The sequence below is a fragment of the Peromyscus californicus genome, unplaced genomic scaffold (genome assembly GCF_007827085.1).
Source record: "Peromyscus californicus insignis strain IS unplaced genomic scaffold, ASM782708v3 Scaffold_5__1_contigs__length_169319896, whole genome shotgun sequence".
In the NCBI taxonomy this organism is placed as follows: Eukaryota; Metazoa; Chordata; class Mammalia; order Rodentia; family Cricetidae; genus Peromyscus; species Peromyscus californicus.
Window position 1 is genome coordinate 33,953,670 of NW_026294573.1, and position 19,652 is coordinate 33,973,321.

At 39.0% G+C, this 19,652-nt stretch overlaps 1 protein-coding gene across 1 annotated transcript in view; it reads right to left on the reverse strand.

The window, feature by feature from the left end:
• Foxj3 (forkhead box J3) overlaps positions 1–19,652 on the reverse strand; it is a 100,907-nt gene that overhangs the window by 35,265 nt on the left and 45,990 nt on the right. Inside the window, 1 exon segment of the mRNA XM_052715576.1 lies at positions 13,361–13,435. Within this exon segment, the coding sequence (XP_052571536.1) occupies positions 13,361–13,435 (75 nt within the window).

The following is a 19,652-nucleotide window of genomic DNA, read 5'->3' on the forward strand; positions in this document are numbered from 1 at the left end:
GCTTTGCGCCTTTCCTGGAACTCGCTTTGGAGACCAGGCTGGCCTCGAACTCACAGAGATCCGCCTGCCTCTGCCTCCCGAGTGTTAACTTATTCTTTTTAAATTTAGATGTTTTCATTTTTTTCTTTCCTAACACTATCAGCTATTGATGAAAGTAGGTGGATTCAAGCATCCTTCCCCTACTTTTAATCTGAATGAAATTATTTAACATCTTGTTTAAACATGATATACTATAGTTTTCATATACACTTTTAATTTAAAAAATTCTTAGTTTGTGGAATATTAAATGTTATCAAATTATTTTTCCACAGCTGAAACGGTATGATTTTTCAGCTTTCTCTTTCTTATACAGTGAATCACATCAACTGGGTCTAATTTTAACCTTTATTACATCAGTGGGACAAATCCCACTGATCACCATTTCCTCCTTTCTATACAGCAAAAATTTCAACTGGCAAACTTTTGGTTAAGGATTCAAACTTTTTTTTATTTTTTATTTTTATTAGAAAAAAGGGAAAATTGTAATATTTTATTTGTGCTGAAATGTGGTGATATTTTATTTGTATGTTAATAAAAAAAGTTTGACTGGAGATCAGAGGACATAGCCAGCCATAAACAAAAGTCAGGCAGTGGTAGCACATGCCCTTAATCCAATCACATGGCAGGCAGTCTCTTTAATCCCAGTACCAATCATAGAGACCTGGAGGTCTATACAGACAGGCAGTGACGAGGAAGTGAAGTGGCTGGGCTAAGAGCCAATGAGAAGGCAGAACAGCAAGGCAATAAAAGCACAGGTTAGACAGGAAGAAGTTGGTTCTCTTGGGAAGCTACGGCGGTATGGTGAGCTAAGGTTAGCTGGTGGCTCTCACTATTTCTCTGATCTCTAATGGCTTTCACTCCTGTATTTGGCTCTGTGTTTCTTACTTAATAAGACTGTTTAGAAATTACATGTGTTCCTCAATATTGGTCTACAGTTTCTCCTCATCTCTTCTTTGCCCAACCTTACTTTCACAGTTATACTGACCTCATAAAGTAATCTGGAAACTGCTTCTTCCTCCGTGTGTGTGTGTGTGTGTGTGTGTGTGTGTGTGTGTGTGTGTGTGTTTACACACATATATGTAAAAATGTGTAGGGTCGGTATTACTGCTTTTTCTTTGTTCATTTCTTCTTCCTTACTATTATTACAGCTCCAGGTTCACCTTTGTCCAGGCTGGCCTTGAGTTTGCAATCCTCCTGCCTCAGCCTCCTGAGCATCTGGGATCATAGGCCTGCACCACTAGGCCTGACTCAAATTACCACTGTTTGTTATTTTCCTATTCTAAAATTTATTTTTATGTTTACCTTTACTGCGGGAGATGTATGCACAGCATTCCTGAAGGGGTCAGAGGGCTAACTTGTGGGAGTCAGTTGTCTCCTTCCATCATGTGGGATAGAACTCAGGTTGCAAGGCTTGGTGGCAAGTTGCTGGGCCTACTAAGCTATCTTGCCAGCCCTGTTCTGTTCCTTTCTTCTTACTATGGTATGGACTCAATTCATCCTGTTGTTTTTACGGTATATGAGTAGGTAAAAAGTTTGAAACCGGGCTGGAGAGATGGCTCAGAGGTTAAGAGTACTGGCTGTTCTCCCAGAGGTCCTGAGTTCAATTCCCAGCAACCACATGGTGGCTCACAACCATCTGTAATGGGATCTGGTGCCCTCTTCTGGCATGCAGGCAGAATACTGTACACATAATAAATAAATAAATCTTAAAAAAAAAAAAAAAAAAAAAAAGAAAGAAAGAAAGTTTGAAACTCTTCTTATCTTTCCGCATAAAGCATTTAAAGCTATAGCTTCTTTCAAAGTAACTGCCTTGGCAAACCCCAAATGGTCAGTTGTATTATCATTCAGTCCAAAGTATTTTTCCAATATCTTGTCATTTCTGCTCTGGTGACCAAAGACATTTTAGAAATGTTTAATTTCTAATTTCATTTTCTTACTTGAATCTGGTTTCTTATATGACCAACCTTCATGAGCATTCTCATACGCACTGGTAAAGAAATTATTCCTGACACTTGCAGGTGTGCTGTTCAGATCCTTAGGTGTTTTTCTGTCTCATTATTCAATTACTTGCTCAGGAAGTAACTGTTGGTTTATGTACTTTTCCTTTTAGTTCTGAAGGGTGATTTTAGTTTTTCCTTTGGAAGCACTGGTTTTGGACATATTTCTAATTTTCAGACATTCCTGATATACCAATGTGCCAGTCAATGCATTTTTTCATTTAGATAATTTACTTTTCAGCTCTACACTTTCTATTTGTTTTCTTCACCTATTTTCCAGTTTGTTGAAAATTTTTATTTTCATAAAATTTTACTCATAATCACTTGAATGTACTGTATCTTAACTACTGAATGGGGACACTGCTTTTCTGGGACTGAAACCAAGGTCTCATACATATGCCGTACCAACAGGGAAAGTACATACAGATGCATACAGTTGTTCTGAAATGTATTTCTCCTAAATTAGGTCGTTCCTTCTACTTCATTTAGTAGTAGCTGAGATAATTTCAAATTTTACTTCAGTCATAACAACATTGTTTCTCATCTTTTTAGGCAAGGTAGCCAGGAGATTTTTCTGAGTAATACACTGAGTTGACTTCTAACAAACATAGTTTAATATTCGGATGGTCATAAGTTATATTAAGATCATGTATTAATCCATAATGTTTATTCAAATCCCTGATATGGTCAGATTATGAACAATTACCACAACTCTACTTCCAAATGTATCCAGAAAACTAGTACTACAGTTTCCCATAAACTTTTATTCATAGTTATAAATTTTTAAATAAATGTTATTTCATAAACATTTTGCAAAATAATAGAGGCCAACAGAAAACAACCTTGAAATATTTTGTATGACCTATTTAGATTAAGAAAATTCATAAATACAGAAAATAAATGATTGCCAGGAGCTTGAAATGGGAGGAACAAGAAGAAAACATTAATGGAAACTGTTTCTTTTCTTTTTTTTTTTTTTTCGAGACAGGGTTTCTCTGTGTAGCTTTGCGCCTTTCCTGGAACTCACTTGGTAGCCCAGGCTGGCCTCGAACTCACAGAGATCCGCCTGGCTCTGCCTCCCGAGTGCTGGGATTAAAGGCGTGCGCCACCACCGCCCGGCGTGTTCCTTTTTAAGGTGATGAAATGGAAATGCCTAGAGCTCAGCAGTGGGGGTTAAAGAATAGCTTTACAAATATGCTGAAACTACTCGGTTATTTGATCCACAACAAAAGGTGATGGTATACAAATCATATCTAGATAAAAACGTAATTTGCAAGGGGGTGTGGTAATTTGAATGAGAACAGCCCCCACAGGCTCATGTTTGGGAAGGATTATAAGGTGTACCTGAAGTGTGGCCTTGCTGGAGTGTGTCACTGGGGGTGGGCTTTGAGATTTCATAGCAGATCAATCAGGACGTAAAACTCTCAGCTACTGTTTCAGTGCCATGCCTTTCTGCTTCCCACCTCGACATGAACTAACCCTCTAAAACTGTAAGTAAGCCCCCAATTAAATGCTTTCTTTTATAAGAGTTGCCTTGAAGGCCAGGTGGTGGCGGCAGCGCATGCCTTTAATCCCAGCACTCGGGAGGCAGAGCCAAGAGGATCTCTGTGAGTTCAAGGCCAGCCTGGTCTACAGAGAGAGATCCAGGACAGGCTACACAGAGAAACCCTGTCTCGAAACCCCCCCCCCCCAAAAAATTGCCTTGATCATGGTCTTCACAGCAATAGAATAATAACTATGACAGGGAAAAAAAGGGTCAGAGACCTCTAACCTAATACTGGTTATGCATGGCATAGCTGAGTCACTGTCAAAAAACAAAGTAGTGCCTGGAAAGAATTCCCGTCTCCTGATTTCTAGTTAAGTCCTAGCTTTCCTTTAGGATACGCTAGTCACTAGGGTTCTTCTTCCTACGAGTTTTATTCTAGTTTATGTGCATGTGCGGATGTATGTACACCATGTGCATGCAGGCTCAGAGACCAGAAGAAGGTGTCAGATACCCTAGGACTAGAATTACAGGTGGTAGTGAGCTGTCCAATGTGGGTACTGAGACATAAATTAAATGACAAAGTGTTTGCCACACAAACACTCTGTGTGCCAGCATGATGTGCCAGCATCACACACAAACAAACAAAAATCAATTTTAAAAAAAGAACATTGCATAAAGATAAAAGAACAATTCAAAAGGACAATTAAAAGCACCACACATAAATATTAATTTGAAATGAATCATGAACATAAATGTAAAACATCAAACTTACAAAGGAAACAGGAAAAAAATCTTTATGTACTAGTTGTCTGCCTGGACAACACGCAAAAATCACCAAATAATTAAAAATACATTTTATTTCATTAACATTTAACATGACTACTCTTTTTACAGCATAATTATAATAAAAAGGCAAACCTCAGTCTGAGAAAGTATTTTCACAATATAAATCTACCAAAAGACTTCTATGAAGTGTATGTGCGCGCGCGCGCACACACACACACACACACACACACACACACACACACACACACACCCCTCAGTAATGACATCAATAATTTTTAAAGGCTTGAAAAGAACCTTCAAAAAATATACACAAATGGCCATAAAAAGATGCTTTTTTAAAAAGTGGTGATTAAGACTGGGCAAATCAAAATCATGGTGAGATACTGCTTTGCACTCAAAATTAAAAACATTGGAAAGCTGCCAACCCTGTGAAAAAGCATGCACACTCATATGTTTGACAACTCTACAAGTTCCCAGGTTTGACCAGATTTCATCTGGAATCAACATGTAAAGGAGCTCTGGTTCTATTAAGTAATATACAAATACAGGCATCAAGTCATATCAACAACTATACAGGCAGGTGGGTCTCTGTGAATTAGAGGCCAGTCTGGTCTACTGAGCTAGTTCCAGGTCAGCCAAAGGCTACACAAAGGAACCCTATTTCGAGAAGGGGGGGGAGAGGAGGGGAGACGGGGAGAAGAAGAAAGAAAAGAAAATGTTATTATCTGATTAGGTAGAAAAAAGTAATAGTTTTTTTTTTTTTTTTTCCAGAGAGCAATTCCTATCCTAAGTGGCTAGCAAATCTAAATGGCTAATTCTGTGAATTTTATGTTTTAAATAAGCCCACTGAGAAGCATATGTTCAGTTTCCACTCTTCCTTAGCTCTCAACGCACACCTATTTTAAGAACTTTGAAAACGAAACCAGACCCTCTCCATCCCCGACATCCATAGTTTTATATCACATAGTAATAATCTTTTCTTTCTCATTCCCAGTTTCTATGTGGCCATTCATCTTGCCCACAGCATCTTAGGATGCTACTGCAACCTGCATGTCCCACATAAAAAGCCCCCATACTTGCCGGCTTGAGTCTGGTTTATTCTCATCGCATCAGTGTAAGAAACATCATCATCATCTTTCCCTCAGAAGTGTCACTCTAGGCACCAGAGCTACTCTCTTCAACCACAAAGGAGCCTATTAGTAATCGAACACAGTAGGCTCTCAAAGGCAGGCTGCTTGGCTGGCTGAATGAATGAATGTATAAACAATTATCCCAATGCCAACTTAGGTTCCTGGAACATCCTTTTGGAACAAATGCAGATTTCATCGCTTTTAAATGCATTAATTATCAAATTAAGTAAATGAAGTCTAGAGGGACAGCTAAGTAATTTACTCCTAAACTAATAGATTTAAAATATGCAATTACCATATTGATTTAATAAATGACTTCTCTAAATGTTAGATATGCAAAAGTATCTTATGTGTTTTTATTTAATCAGTGCCCTAATTTAATTCTTTCAGAATTTTTTATAGTTGAATATAAAGTTTTTCTACATCATTCTGAATGTCTAAGAGACACACAGCTCACCTATCCTTAATATGTAACCCACTAAAAAGGCAGCTTAATATGAATACTAGCTGTTTTAATATGACTACTAGTTTGTTAAATCTCAATATTTATCATTATCTGGTCTAAGCCTAAAAGAAAAGAATCTGATGATCTAATAGCAACAACTCTCATAGCCTCATTTTGTGTGGGAAACCCACAGGATGGAATACATGTAGTAAGATGAAACAAACTGTTATGCCCACAACATGGATGAATCTCAAAAGCATCATGCTAAATTTTAAAAAGGCAATTAAAAAGACCATGTACTGATTACATGTCAATCCAACAAAGGCAAAATTCCTAGAAACAGAAAACACATTAGGAATTGCTAGGGCCTCAGAAAGAGGAGACTGACTCCCAAACAACAGAATAACATAATCTTGATCACAGTGGTTACACTATATGCTTCTCAAATTTTCTAGAATTGTAAAGCGAGTGATTACCATTTATAGCCATCAAAATTAACTTTCAGGTTAAATATTTTATAAAATGATTAGATCTGGAAAGGGGACATAACAACCAAGCGTGACACTGCATGTGCTGAGGGGAAACTGCTCACAGCATGCTGCAATGTGGGGGTTGGGAGCTCTATCTTATGAGTCTTTCAAATTCTTGGAATACCTATTATCAACATTGGCTTTTGATTTTCAAAGATTTTATTTTATTTTTATATATGTATGTGTAGGTGCCAGGAGGTGCCAATGGAGGCCAGAAGAATATGCTAGATTCCCTGGACTTAGAGCTTCTTAATGGACAGTTGTGAGCCATTAGATGTGAATGCTAAAAACTGAACTCAGGTCCCCTACAAGAGCAGCAAGGGCGCAGCTGAGCAATCTTTCCAGCCTTTTGTTGTTGAATGGAAGTACCTCACTCTGCAGCTCAGACTGGCCTCTGTAGATGTAACTAACCGTCTTATTAAATAAGAAACACAGAGCTGATTCAGAGAAGAAAGCCAAGAGGTCAGAGCTAAGAGCCTCACCCTTCCTGATTCAGCGACCCTCTTCAGCCAAGAGAGCTCTCCGAAAAGGGCCTACTTCCTATGTGTATGTCTTTATATAGTCTAGCTGTTCTGCCTTCTCATTGGTTGTAAACCCAAACACGTGACTGCCTCGTCACTGCCTGTATGTACAGCCCTCCAGGTCCTCTATGGTATTGAGATTAAAGGCGTGTGTCTCCAATGTTGGCTGTATCCTCGAACACACAGAGATCTACCTAGCTCTATCTACCAAGTGCTAGGATTAAAGGCATGCACCACCACCGCCACGCTCTTGGTATGGCTCTAATAGCTCTGACCACGGGCAACTTTATTTATTAACATACAATTAAAATCACATTTCAGTACAAGTAAAACACCACCACATTTCCCCTTTTCTATGTGTAACCTCTACAGGCCTCTGCTCCTAAGTGCTGGAACAGTACACATGCCACCAGGCCCAGCTACCCTTGGCTTTCATACCTCAGTGTGTCTAACAGCTGATATGACATTCACAACTGACCTTTGCCTTGACGTTCGCTCACTGGCATCAATCCACTTCTTTACTTTTGGACCTTGTTATTAAATCCTTTAATCACTGATTCACTTGAACTTTGTTCAAACTGCTCCTTCAAATAAACTCTATTATGTCCTATGACCAGATGGCAGCTGGGGCTCTTAGCTACAGTGATTTAAAACCACTAAGTCTACTCAAATACGTCAAAAACTGCAAACTCTAAAACACCATTTACAAAAACCTGTGGATTTTTTTTTTTTTTTAAATCTTACTCCAATAGGATGTCTTCATTTTTATCCAACCACACTCTCGGTTATCCTTATGTCCTATTTTCTCTCTGGCTTTATACAAAGAGACAGATAAGCAGTCAACTTCCTCACAAACCATATGCATGTACTTTAAGTCTGGTGGTTTTGTTTTGTTTTTTGGGTTTTTTTGTTGTTGTTGTTGATGTTTTGGTCTTCCTTCTTTGGGACAAATACCTGATTCCAGCAAAACTGTCAAACTCTTAGTGTTCTATTTTATGTTCTCATTGTCTTTAAAGTTTCTCTATATCTTTTAAAAATAAGATGTTCCAAATGGAATAATCTACAGTTACATCACCCACCTGACACCCAAAAAAATTTCCTTTGAAGATAATGCAAAGAGTTAAACTGTGTTATGTTCCTTTATACTAAGTCAGAGGATGGAATTAAAAAAAAAAAATCACAATCTCTGAAGTTCCCAAAACTGCTTCTATAAGCAGCTAAGTTTGTCTCTTTACAAGTAAGATGAGAACAAAATCTACAGAGCCATGGTGACCTTCTATTCTCAGGCAGTTTTCCCCACCATCATTCTACATAAAGCTCCTCTTCTGAAGTAACTGTATGTAATTAACACCCCAGAACAGGCAGGTAGATTCCACCTTCTTAGCTATTATTAGTCTACAGCTATTCATGCTACTTGTCGAAGCTACTTCCAAGAGTTCTTTGTATCCTTTCAAATGAAGTATTCTTCTGAACTGGAAAAAGAACCAGGCTGAAAGAAGATTAAGTCAGAAAACAGAACACAGCTACCATTTTTAAACGGAAAGTCAACTGTGTTTTCATAATGCAAGCAATACTTACCTTTAAGATCACTATTAAGCAAATACAAACTAAACAATAAAACATTTACAAAAAAGTTTTAGATCAATAAATTAAACAAAAATAAGGAAAACAGACCTAATGAGCAAGGATAAAAAATATGGTCGTCAGAAATTAAAGAAAGAAGCTCAAGAGATGGTTCACTGACTCAGAGCATAGGCTGCTCTTCCAGAAGCAGCTCAAAACTGTCTGTAACTCAAGTCCCAGGGAACCCAAAGCCCTCTTCTGGGTTCCCTGGGCACCAGGCACAAACATGGTACACTGAGCTACACACAAGCAAAATACTCATACACACAAAAAAATTCTTAAGCAAAAAATACAGGATACATAGACAAGGAGAAAGGACTCCAACTCAGAGATGACCAAAAAAAAAGTTCTCCTAAAAAGAATAGTTATGGGACAAAATAATTTCATTTTGTATTTCTTTAGGGAAAAAAGAAAAAAAACAGCAACAATATGGCTCTTTGAAATTATTTCAAAGAATAGACGAAAGACAGACTTCTTCATGATGAAATAAGTAATTCAACAAGCACTTTGGGTCTAGGCTACTCTTTATACCTCTCTGGTAACACAGCAAACAAGAAGCCACAGCATGAAACAAGGGGAAAGATGTTATGTTAGTTATTTCTACCTCTTTGGCCTAATGGGCCAAGACTAGAGCTAGCAAGATTCTAAGAGATGACAAAATCCATTCTATACCCCAAACCAAAATCTACTCCCACCCCACCTTGGCTCAATGGTTTTCTCCTACTGTGGTGAAGGTGGTTTTGGAAAAGCTTCTCAAATGCCAGAAAACAGTAATATAATAAACAAAGCAACAACAACAACAATTTTTTATAACTACCCAAACGTAACCAACATGTTGGCCTCCCCTCAAGAAGACAGGTATGGGAAAAGCACTCAGCTACAAAGCAAGTGAACCTCACGCGTTCAGCATTCATCCTAAACTGCTGTGCTGATCACAGGTTACTTGAAAGGAGGTGGAGCAACACAGAGGAAAGTCCTAATGCCACTAAAATAATCTCTGCCATTAACTGACCTAAAAGATCAAGTCATCAAGGCAGGTTGAGGTGGTGCATGTCTTTAATCCCAGCACTCAGGAGGCAGAGACAAGCAGATCTCTGAGGCCAGCTTGGTCTACAGGGCAAGTTCCAGAACAGCCAGGACTACACAGAAAAACCCTGTCTCAAAACAAGAAAATAATAAAGTAAAAAAAAAAAATTAGTGGAACTGGGGACTGGAAAGAGACACTCCTAATGATAAACTGAAGAGCCGGTTGCAGCTCTTCCTGAAGAATTCCTCTTCAAATTAATCTGCCTTCTGCAACTGTTATGTAAGTAATTATGACCAGAATAACTGTCTCTAACTCCAAACTGAATATGAACAAGTAGAACCCTGGCCTTGCCCTTAACTATCTCTTCTATAAAGTGGGGTAACACTGAGGTTTCAAAAACATCTTAAAAGCAATGGAATTTTGTCTTCTTCTAAAGCACAATTTCATTCATTCTCATAAAGGGGCTATAGAGATAGTTCAGAGGTTAAGAGCACTGGTTGCTCTTAAAGAGGACCCAGGTTCAATTCCCAGCACCAACATGGAAGCTCACAACCACCTTTAACTCAATCTCAAGGTATTCAACAACCTCTTCTGGTCTCTGGGGACACCAGGTAGACATGTGATAAACAGACTTATATGCAGATAAAACACCCATACACATAAAATAAATAAACTCTAAGTAGCAAATAAAAGTGACTTTATTCACAGAAATGTGTTATTTTTAAGAACAACTTCTCAACATTAACTTCTAACCAAAATCAGTAAGAACAATGGATATTACTCAAACCTAGCTTTGGGATCCCAAGTGAAAGCAATTATACTATCATAAATCTAGCTTGTGAGATTAAATAAATTAATGAGAACAGTGGCAGCTTTGATGAATATAAAACATTAATGCTAGAGACAAATGGTAAAAGCTGAAAGCGCATACCTCTCAGTATTCATCTCTATTTTTTAAAAAGATTCTCTTTTTAATTTTGTGTTCTATATGTGTATGTGTATGGGTTTGTGCACATGAATATAAGTGCCCATGGAGGCCAGAAGAGGGTGTTGGATTTCCTGAAGCTAGAGTTATGGGTGAGTGTGAGCTGCCTAATACAGGTGCTGTGAACCTAACTCAGGTCCCCTGAATTTTTCCAGTCCCTCTGTATTTTAACTACATTCTGAAATAAACCTAGGCCCAAAAGGTAACTACAAAATGAACTCTACATTTTTTATTTTATTTTATTTATTTATTTATTTTTTTGGTTTTTTTCGAGACAGGGTTTCTCTGTGTAGCTTTGCGCCTTTTCCTGGAACTCACTTGGTAGCCCAGGCTGGCCTCGAACTCACAGAGATCCGCCTGGCTCTGCCTCCCGAGTGCTGGGATTAAAGGCGTGCGCCACCACCGCCCGGCTTTTTTTTTTTGTTTTTTGTTTTTTTTTTTTTTTTTTGAACTCTACATTTTTTAAATCAGCCTTACTCCACGATACTATTTAATTAAAGAAGGAAAGGGTTTTACCTTCTGTGTATAAGAAAATAAAACTGGCAGTCAAGTGTTTAATGGCCTTCCAATTGGTTAAAATTTAGTTACATTAAATAGTTAGAAATCAGGTATTAATTATATCGATTATTTACTCCCTTTAAAAGTTAGAACTAGGCCGGGCGGTGGTGGCGCACGCCTTTAATCCCAGCACTCGGGAGGCAGAGCCAGGCGGATCTCTGTGAGTTCGAGGCCAGCCTGGGCTACCAAGTGAGTTCCAGGAAAGGCGCAAAGCTACACAGAGAAACCCTGTCTCGAAAAACCAAAAAAAAAAAAAAAAAAAAAAAAAAGTTAGAACTAGGGTTGGGGATTTAGCTCAGTGGTAGAGTGCTTGCCTAGCAAGCACAAGGCCCTGGGTTCGATCCTCAACTCAAAAAAAAAAAGTTAGAACTAGGCATGATGGCACATGCTTGCAATTCCAGCCCTAGGGAGGCAGAGGCCTGCTGCAAGTTTAAGGCCAGCCTAGTCTCCATAGCAAACACCAGGACAGCAGGGCTACATAGTATGACATGTCTCAAAACACAGAAACAAGCAAATTTTTAAAAAGTTAAATCAGAATCAGTGTTTGTAAAATCCAATTAGTGCCTTCATAGACTTTAAATTATATCTTGTTTTTTAAAATTAGTTTTCAACGTGCTTCGTATACTAATAATGAAAACTGCCGGATGTGGTCACATACAATTTTAAACCCTAGTACTCGGGAAGGGAGGCAGATGCAGAGAGATCTCTCTGAATTTGAGGCCAGATTAATCTACTTATCAAGTTCTAGACCAGCCTATAGAGTAAGATTCTGTCTTTAAAAGAAAAAAAAAATTGTGAGGGACATTAAAAATGAACTAGGTCTTTTTAAAACAAGCCTGAAAGAAATTTTTCATTATCAATTCCTACTCACAATGCTAGAGTTATGAGCATAAATAAAAAGTAAAAAAGTAAGACTATTATAGGGAGAGCAAATCCTCAAAAGTGCTATGAAACATCACTGCTTAGGAGTGTGGACGTCAAGAAAAAAAAAGGAAGGTACAGTATGCTCATCAACAGGGGTGTCGCCTCCTCAATGGCAATGACCGCTGTGCAAGCAACTAGGGTTCAACAGTGGACAAGATAAACATGATTCAAATATTCAGACTCTGTAGATAAATGAAGAGTAACACTAGGGTATGGGGTCAGCATTTCTGAAAGACTGCTGGCTGCTTTGTGAAAGATCCTATAAACAGAGACAGCAAGCCCTAAAACAGAGACCAGTTTAGGAGCTGGTGTAACGTAACAGTGGCTACAATGAGAGAAACCCCACTTCAGTGAAGTAGTACTAGAGCTCAATCCTGAGGGATAAGCAATTAGCCAAAAGGAGGTGAGGGAAAGAACTGAACATAACCATGTAAAAGACATGCTTATGAAACGTACAGATGATCTTCACATAAGCCATGAATGAGCTAAACTACAACTAAAATAACAGTAAAACTGAAAAGGATATTCTCTAACAAAGAACAGACACCTAATGACTCAAATAAGAACATTATCTTGCCAACAGGCATAACTGTCTCACAGTCCAAATCTAGCAACTCATGTTGACAACCAAGTATGATCCAACCCAGCAATCTAAGCTTTAGAAAAGAACTGATTCTACAAAGCTGTAGCTGTACTACTGTTGCACTAAAACAAAACGGGGGCCCCCTCCCCTCTGGCTGAAACACTGAAACTGTAATTCTATCAGGAGATAATAAAGCAACTCCGAGAATGGAGTAGAAACAAACTTTTATTTCATTAAAGCACTTTTCTACTTGCCAAGTGCACAGTTCCAACCCAGGCAGTAACAGCTAAGCCACTACAGCTCCTGACAAGCAGCTCAACAACTGGTTACATTCCACGATTCCACATACAATACTAAGAAAACAACCAAGCAAAAGCTAGGTAAAGCAAGGCAAGCTATCAATGACAAGCTCTCGCTGGCTTCTTTGTTACTTTAAAAGAGCTCTCAAGTTGGGGGTGAGGGGTGGCAAAGCATTTAATTCCAACAGTCAGGAGGCAGAGGCAGGTCGATATCTATGAATTCTAGGATAGCCAGGATATAGTGAGAACCTGTCTCAAAAAAACAATAAATTTTTAAAAAGAGCTGGTCCTTAACACATATCACCTAAGCAAGAGTGGGCAGGAGTACTTGCTGTTGCACAAAGAAACTACTGATCAGTGAACTAGAGAAGGTCTTGATTCATATGTGCCAAGAGACATAGCACTTCAATTTAAGAAAATGTCCTACCTTTCCAGGATCATCCTTGGATCGAGGCACTTTAAGGAAACATTTGTTCAGTGACAGATTATGTCGTATGGAATTCTGAAATTAAAGAAGAAAACCATTGCTGGGTCAATGAACTATGAAAAAATCTACCCCATCTTTAAATACAAAATAAGAAACCTATATATTTCTATGAATTGAAATAGTTACAAATAGAGCTAACTTTTAGTATGTGCTTCAGGGGCTGGAAAGTTGACTCAGTGGGTAAGAGTGCTTGCTGCACTTGCAGAAGAGCAGAGTTTGATCTCAGCACCCAAATCAGGCAACTCACAACCAAGTAAAATTCCTGCTTCAAAAAATCCTATGCCCTGTTCTGGTCTCCAAGAGCACCCACCCCAACATGCACATACCTATACAGACTCGCATATATACACACACATTTTAAAAAATATATAAACAAATGAGCTTCAAAGTTAAACCTTTCTGGTTTTCAAATTAAGTACAGCATATTGTAAATGAAAACAGGTTATTGGAATCGTCAATTTCTAGCAGATTTAATAACGGTGTGTGTGTGTGTGTGTGTGTGTGTGTGTGTGTGTGTGTGTGTGTGTAGCATTTAATTGCTTACAAACTTCACTGGTTCAGAAAGATGCCTATGATGCAATGCTAAACATTAAATATTGAACACAAAATTGTACACATATGCTTTAACTGTGTGTGTGTGTGTGTGTGTGTGTGTGTGTGTGTGTGTGTGTGTGTGTGTTAAGATTTATTTTATATGTGTGAGTGTTTTTATCTGCACATGTCTGCACACCACATGCATGTATGCCTGGTGCATACAGAAGCCAGAAGAATCCCCTGGAACTGGAGTTACAGGAGACGGTTTTGGGCCACCATGTAGGTACTGAGAACTGAACCCAGGTCTTCTGGAAGAGCACCAAGTGCTCTTAACCTCTGAGTCATAATTTCAACCTCTTAACTGTGGTTACTTACATGTTTGTTTATTCTTGGAAATAAATCAGGATGCCAAATGTCAGAAGCTACTCCACATAGGCTTTTAGGTGATCACTATATTCTTTTTACTTTCCTACAAGGTCCAAATGGCTTATAAGGTACACGTATTACCACTTTTAAGTGAGTTTCTGAAAGTGCTGAAGCCCAGGGATACAGCACACCAAGAGAGAAAGCACTTGCTCAGCATGCACAAGTCAGAGTTACTCTCTAGCATTCCAACAAAACAAAGTGTAAAATTCCACTCCGCTAGAGGTAAGCTTGGAATAGGAACATTTAGGAGAAAAACTATCATATGGTAAACACATAGTTCAGAACCTTAAATTAAATAAATTAGGCAAATACAGATATCGTTTAAATGATAATATTGGGGCTTTCACAAGTAGCTATAGCCATCTTTGGAATAATGTTTTCTGAAAAAGATATAAACACACCAGTTTACCTATACCTATATGAACTGAGGCCCTTTCTTTTACCTTGAAAAGTTGTTTTTTAACTAAATAGCTAATTTTTAAAAAATACAAGTAGCCGGGCGGTGGTGGCGCACGCCTTTAATCCCAGCACTCGGGAGGCAGAGCCAGGCGGATCTCTGTGAGTTCGAGGCCAGCCTGGTCTCCAAAGCGAGTTCCAGGAAAGGCGCAAAGCTACACAGAGAAACCCTGTCTCGAAAAAAAAACAAAAACAAAAAAACAAAACAAAAAATACAAGTAAATGAGAATCAGTTTAAATATAGGTAAAAGAATGTATCTGGACCTGGGTGTTGGTGGTGCACGCCTTTAATCCCAGCACTCGGGAGGCAGAGCCAGGCGGATCTCTGTGAGTTCGAGGCCAGCCTGGGCTACAGAGCGAGATCTAGGACAGGCACCAAAACTACACATAGAAACCCTGTCTTCAAAAACCAAAAAAAAAAAAAAAAAAAAAGATTATATCTGGTGACTTATTGTTCCTTTCTTATTGGGGAAAGTACACAAAACTTTCCTGTGTAAACCACATTTATTTTTTATTTATTTAACTTATGTATGCACACATGAGTATGCACATGTGGAGGTCAGAGGACAACTTGTGGAAATCAGCTCTCTCTTGCCATCATCCCAGAGATGGAAGTCAAGTCAACAAATTGGTGGTTAAGTGCCTTTACCCACTGAGCCATCTCACAGACCCACAAAGCCCTTCAGAGTCATTTTTTTGAAAGAGGATAAGAATGAGAAACAGTAACAGAGGTGGTGAATATGAAGAGAGTACATATGTATGGACAGAAGTATCATAATGAAATCCCTTGCTCTGTAATACACAGTGATAAAATTGGAAAAAAACAGAAGAATCGCTTCTCTGAAACGTAAACCAATTCCACTGCTCCATTACAAAGGCATATAGAAACAAGGTTCTATTTGTAATAGGAAAACTACATGAAAAGATATTGGGTCAGTGGGTTATTAAAACAGGAGGGCGAGGACATGAAGGAGAAAGAGGTCTGCGAGAAGAAGGGAGTTTAGGATAGACAGATCAGGACACATTAAAGTGTCAAAGAATAAAAATTAATAAGAGAAAATTATGCAGCCGGGTGGCACTCCTTTGCGTCGCCGCCACCCGGCTGCATAATTTTATCTTATTAATTTAATCCCAGCACTCGGGAGGCAGAGCCAGGCAGATCTCTTTGAGTTCGAGGCCAGTCTGGGCTACAGAGTGAGTTCCAGGAAAGGCGCAAAGCTACACAGACAAACCCTGTCTCGAAAAAGAGAGAGAGAAAGAGAAAGAGAAAGAAAAAAAAAACTATGCTGGGTACAGAAGGCAAGGAAAAGATCTAAATTCCTCAATATAGCAGAAAAGAACCACCAACTTAGGTGACAGAAAAATACCTTTGGAGAACTGGAGTGTTTGTGAAATCATCTATTCATGAATAAATGGACTAGACAACGATTCTTAACAGAAAATATCACAAAGCCTCCCTTTTTCCAATTAAATGCTCCAAAATCCATTCCCAAATAACTTTTGTTATCTGTTTATCCTCGAATGGTCAAATATTTGATAGAGAGGGCTCCGTCTGCATTTAGCCACTACTTAAAATGGTATCTTTGGAGGTTGTATTTTTGGCATAATGTCTATTTTTAATTTAAAGTTCTGAAGTCTATTCAGAGTGCTTAGCCCTAGATGGAGTATTCATATCATATTCCTTCCCTCAAGACTCGTGGACTCCATGCAGAAAAGGGACAAAAAAGACTGTCCAGAGGTGGTGGACGACTTAGGGAGATGGTGTCCTCCAGACCCAACAGGAGAGATGCAGCACAGAGGAGGAGAAATTCTGGCAGCATACACAGGACCTACGTAAGCTCAAACTGGACAAAGTCCCACAAGGAGAAAAGCTCAGCAGGAAGTCCCACTCTGAACTAAGGAGCTGTTAGCATTTCATTGCTGTGAGGAGAAGGGAAAGTCAGTATTCTTCAATGGAGTGACACCTGGTATATGGACCACACTGTAAGGCAGACTCCATGTCCAAGAATAGTCAGACAACTCAAACTGGCTTTTTAATTAAGGGGAGGGGGTAAGGCTGGGTGATTAAGGAAACAGAAGAGGATGGGGATGAATATGACCAAAATACATTATCAAGTTCTCAAAGAAAAGAAAAAAAAAATTTTAAAGAGCCTTTAGTCTAAGAATGAATACAGTAGAACTTTCCTCTCCAAAGTTTATGTATAAAGAATATAATATCTCAAAATATTCTCTCAAAAATGTACTGTATACATTGTTATCAAGAGATGTATACAGACTTTATTTTGAAACCCATCTCATTACCAAACTGTAAATTTACAATCTAAAAATGATACTTCTACCTCTGCTTAGAATGTAACCAACTATAAAGAATACTTCATCTCTAACAATGGCAAAACACTTTTTTTTAAAAGTCAATTATTTTGGAGCTGTATCAGATCTCAGATCATAAGGCACCTAATGAGACTACTGGGATTAAAGATGTGAGCCACCACACCCAGCCGAAACTTACTAAACTTTTAAAAAACCAAGGTTTGGGGCTAGTGAGTCAGTTTATAGTAACAATAGCCCCAGAGTTATACTCACTCTCAACCTTTTCTCCATAAGCATTTATCATGTGCTCATTAGAAAGATTAGAGTAGGGTAAATCATCCAGAAGGGTAGGTCTCCATGGTAATACAGAAGAAAGAAGTGAATGTCAGGAGCAGAATGGTGAGGAGTAGACCACCTACTAAGCCTACCAACATTCATATTGTTTTTTTCCCCCCTCATTTTTTGAGACAGAGCTCTCTGTGTGTGTCTGTGGGTGTATGCAGCATATGTACAGGTGTCCATGGAAGCCAGAAGAGTGTTGCAGCGCCTTAAAATGGAGTTACAGAAGGTTAGGAGTTATCCAATATGGGTTACTGGGACTCGAACTTATGTCCTCTAGAAAATCAGCACGTGCTCTTTACTACTGAGCCATTTCTCCAATCCCTCAGAATCAGTTCTTCCTAGAAGCCCTGACTGACTTTCAATGGTTAGGTCAGATCTCCTAACTTCTTATCTTTAACAGGTTTCCTAATCCACACTGTATTCTTAAACAAAATGTAAAAGGCCTCATTAAGAACTGAGACCTGCCCACCAAACTAGAACTTAGATCACAATGCTTTTTCAGTCATCAAAAAATCTGTTCAAACATGTATCAGAAGTGTAATAAAAACACCCATATGTAATACGCCACACATGTCACTGCTTCAGTCTTTGCTGCTTGAGGCTTCCCAACCTGGGTGGTTGGTGTCTATCTCCAATAACCCCAGGAAAGTTAGGAATGTAGCGGTTAGAATGACCTAAGCTGGCCTAGAGAAAAACGCCTCAGGGTAAATATGTATTTAAGACATACTGCTTGGCATTGAAAATCCCATCCCATAAAACAATTTATCAAAAAAACTCAAGATATGGGGCTAGAGAGGTGGCTCAGCAGTTAAGAGTACTGTCTACTTTAACAGAGAACACAGGTTCAATTCTAAGCATCCATAGCTCTCTGTAACTCCATCCCAGAGGATCTGACCCTCTTCTGGACTCCATGGGCACAAGGCACACGTGTGGTGAATAGTACAGATAAACATGAAGACAAAACACCCATATACATAAAATAAAAAAAAATTTTTTTAAAACCTCATTATGTATTAGTATAGATTCCTGGGTTCCATCCAAAGTAATTAATTCAAAATCTCTTGAGTTGCAGTTCAAGAATCTAAATTTTAAAAGCACTCTACTGCTTTTTATTTTAAACTGGCACCTCTAATCCAATCAACATTAGATTTATCTATCTGTATCTTTTCCCATTGTGAGTGTTCTTCTGTTGCTCGAATCTTAAATTGGTCTTATAATAAAAACCCTGGTACCAGATATTGGGGTAAATGCTGAAATATCAGAGAGACAAGCCACAGCCACCACCTCTTACCTCACCAACTCCTCAGCCTGAAAAAGCCTCTAGCTGAAAGGGACGCTTCTGTCAAAAAAACCTTTAGTTCCTGTCTCCTCACGCCTTATATACCTTGCTCTGCCCAGCCATCACTTCCTGGGATTAAAGGCGAGTGTGCTTCCCAGTACTGGGATTAAAGGTGTGTGCCACCATTACCTGGCCTCTATGTTTAATCTAGTGGCTTGTTCTGTCCTCTGATCTTCAGGCAAAGTTTATTAGGGTACACAATATATCACCACATCCTTCCCTGTGGGAAGGAGAACAGAGAGGGGAGAGGGGCAGTGCAGAAGGAGAATATATCAGTCTGTGCTCATCTGTTGTATGTAACCTATCAGGCACATAAAAGTTTCAGAATAGTTCCCAACTTCTTCCATCCAACCTTCTTTGTTGGGAGTTAGTAAGTGCAGAATGCCTTTACTCAAGTAACACCATCAAACACAAATCCAGTAAGTCATGATTCCTCTGTATATCTCCAACCTTATGTTGTATCCTGAGAAAGTATGTCATTGTTGGACTGCTCTGGTCAAAAGTTAAGGGGCTGGGATAGTGCCTGCCATACAAGCATGAGGATCTGAGTTTGGATCCCCAGTATGCAAATACAATAGCCAGGTGCAGCAGTGCACAGGCAGAGCCCCAGCACTGGGGCCAGGGACCAGAGGATTCCAGGGGCTTACTGGCCAGCCAGTCTAGCCAAAACAGCAAGCTCCAGTTTCAAGAAAAAGACCCTGGAGAAGTGACTGTGGAAGATATCTAGCCTTCACTGCACCCATCCACCCAAGCACATCTCCACATCCATGCACATCTATATACGAGTTTCTTCAATGTGATCAGACATAATTACTACTGCTTATA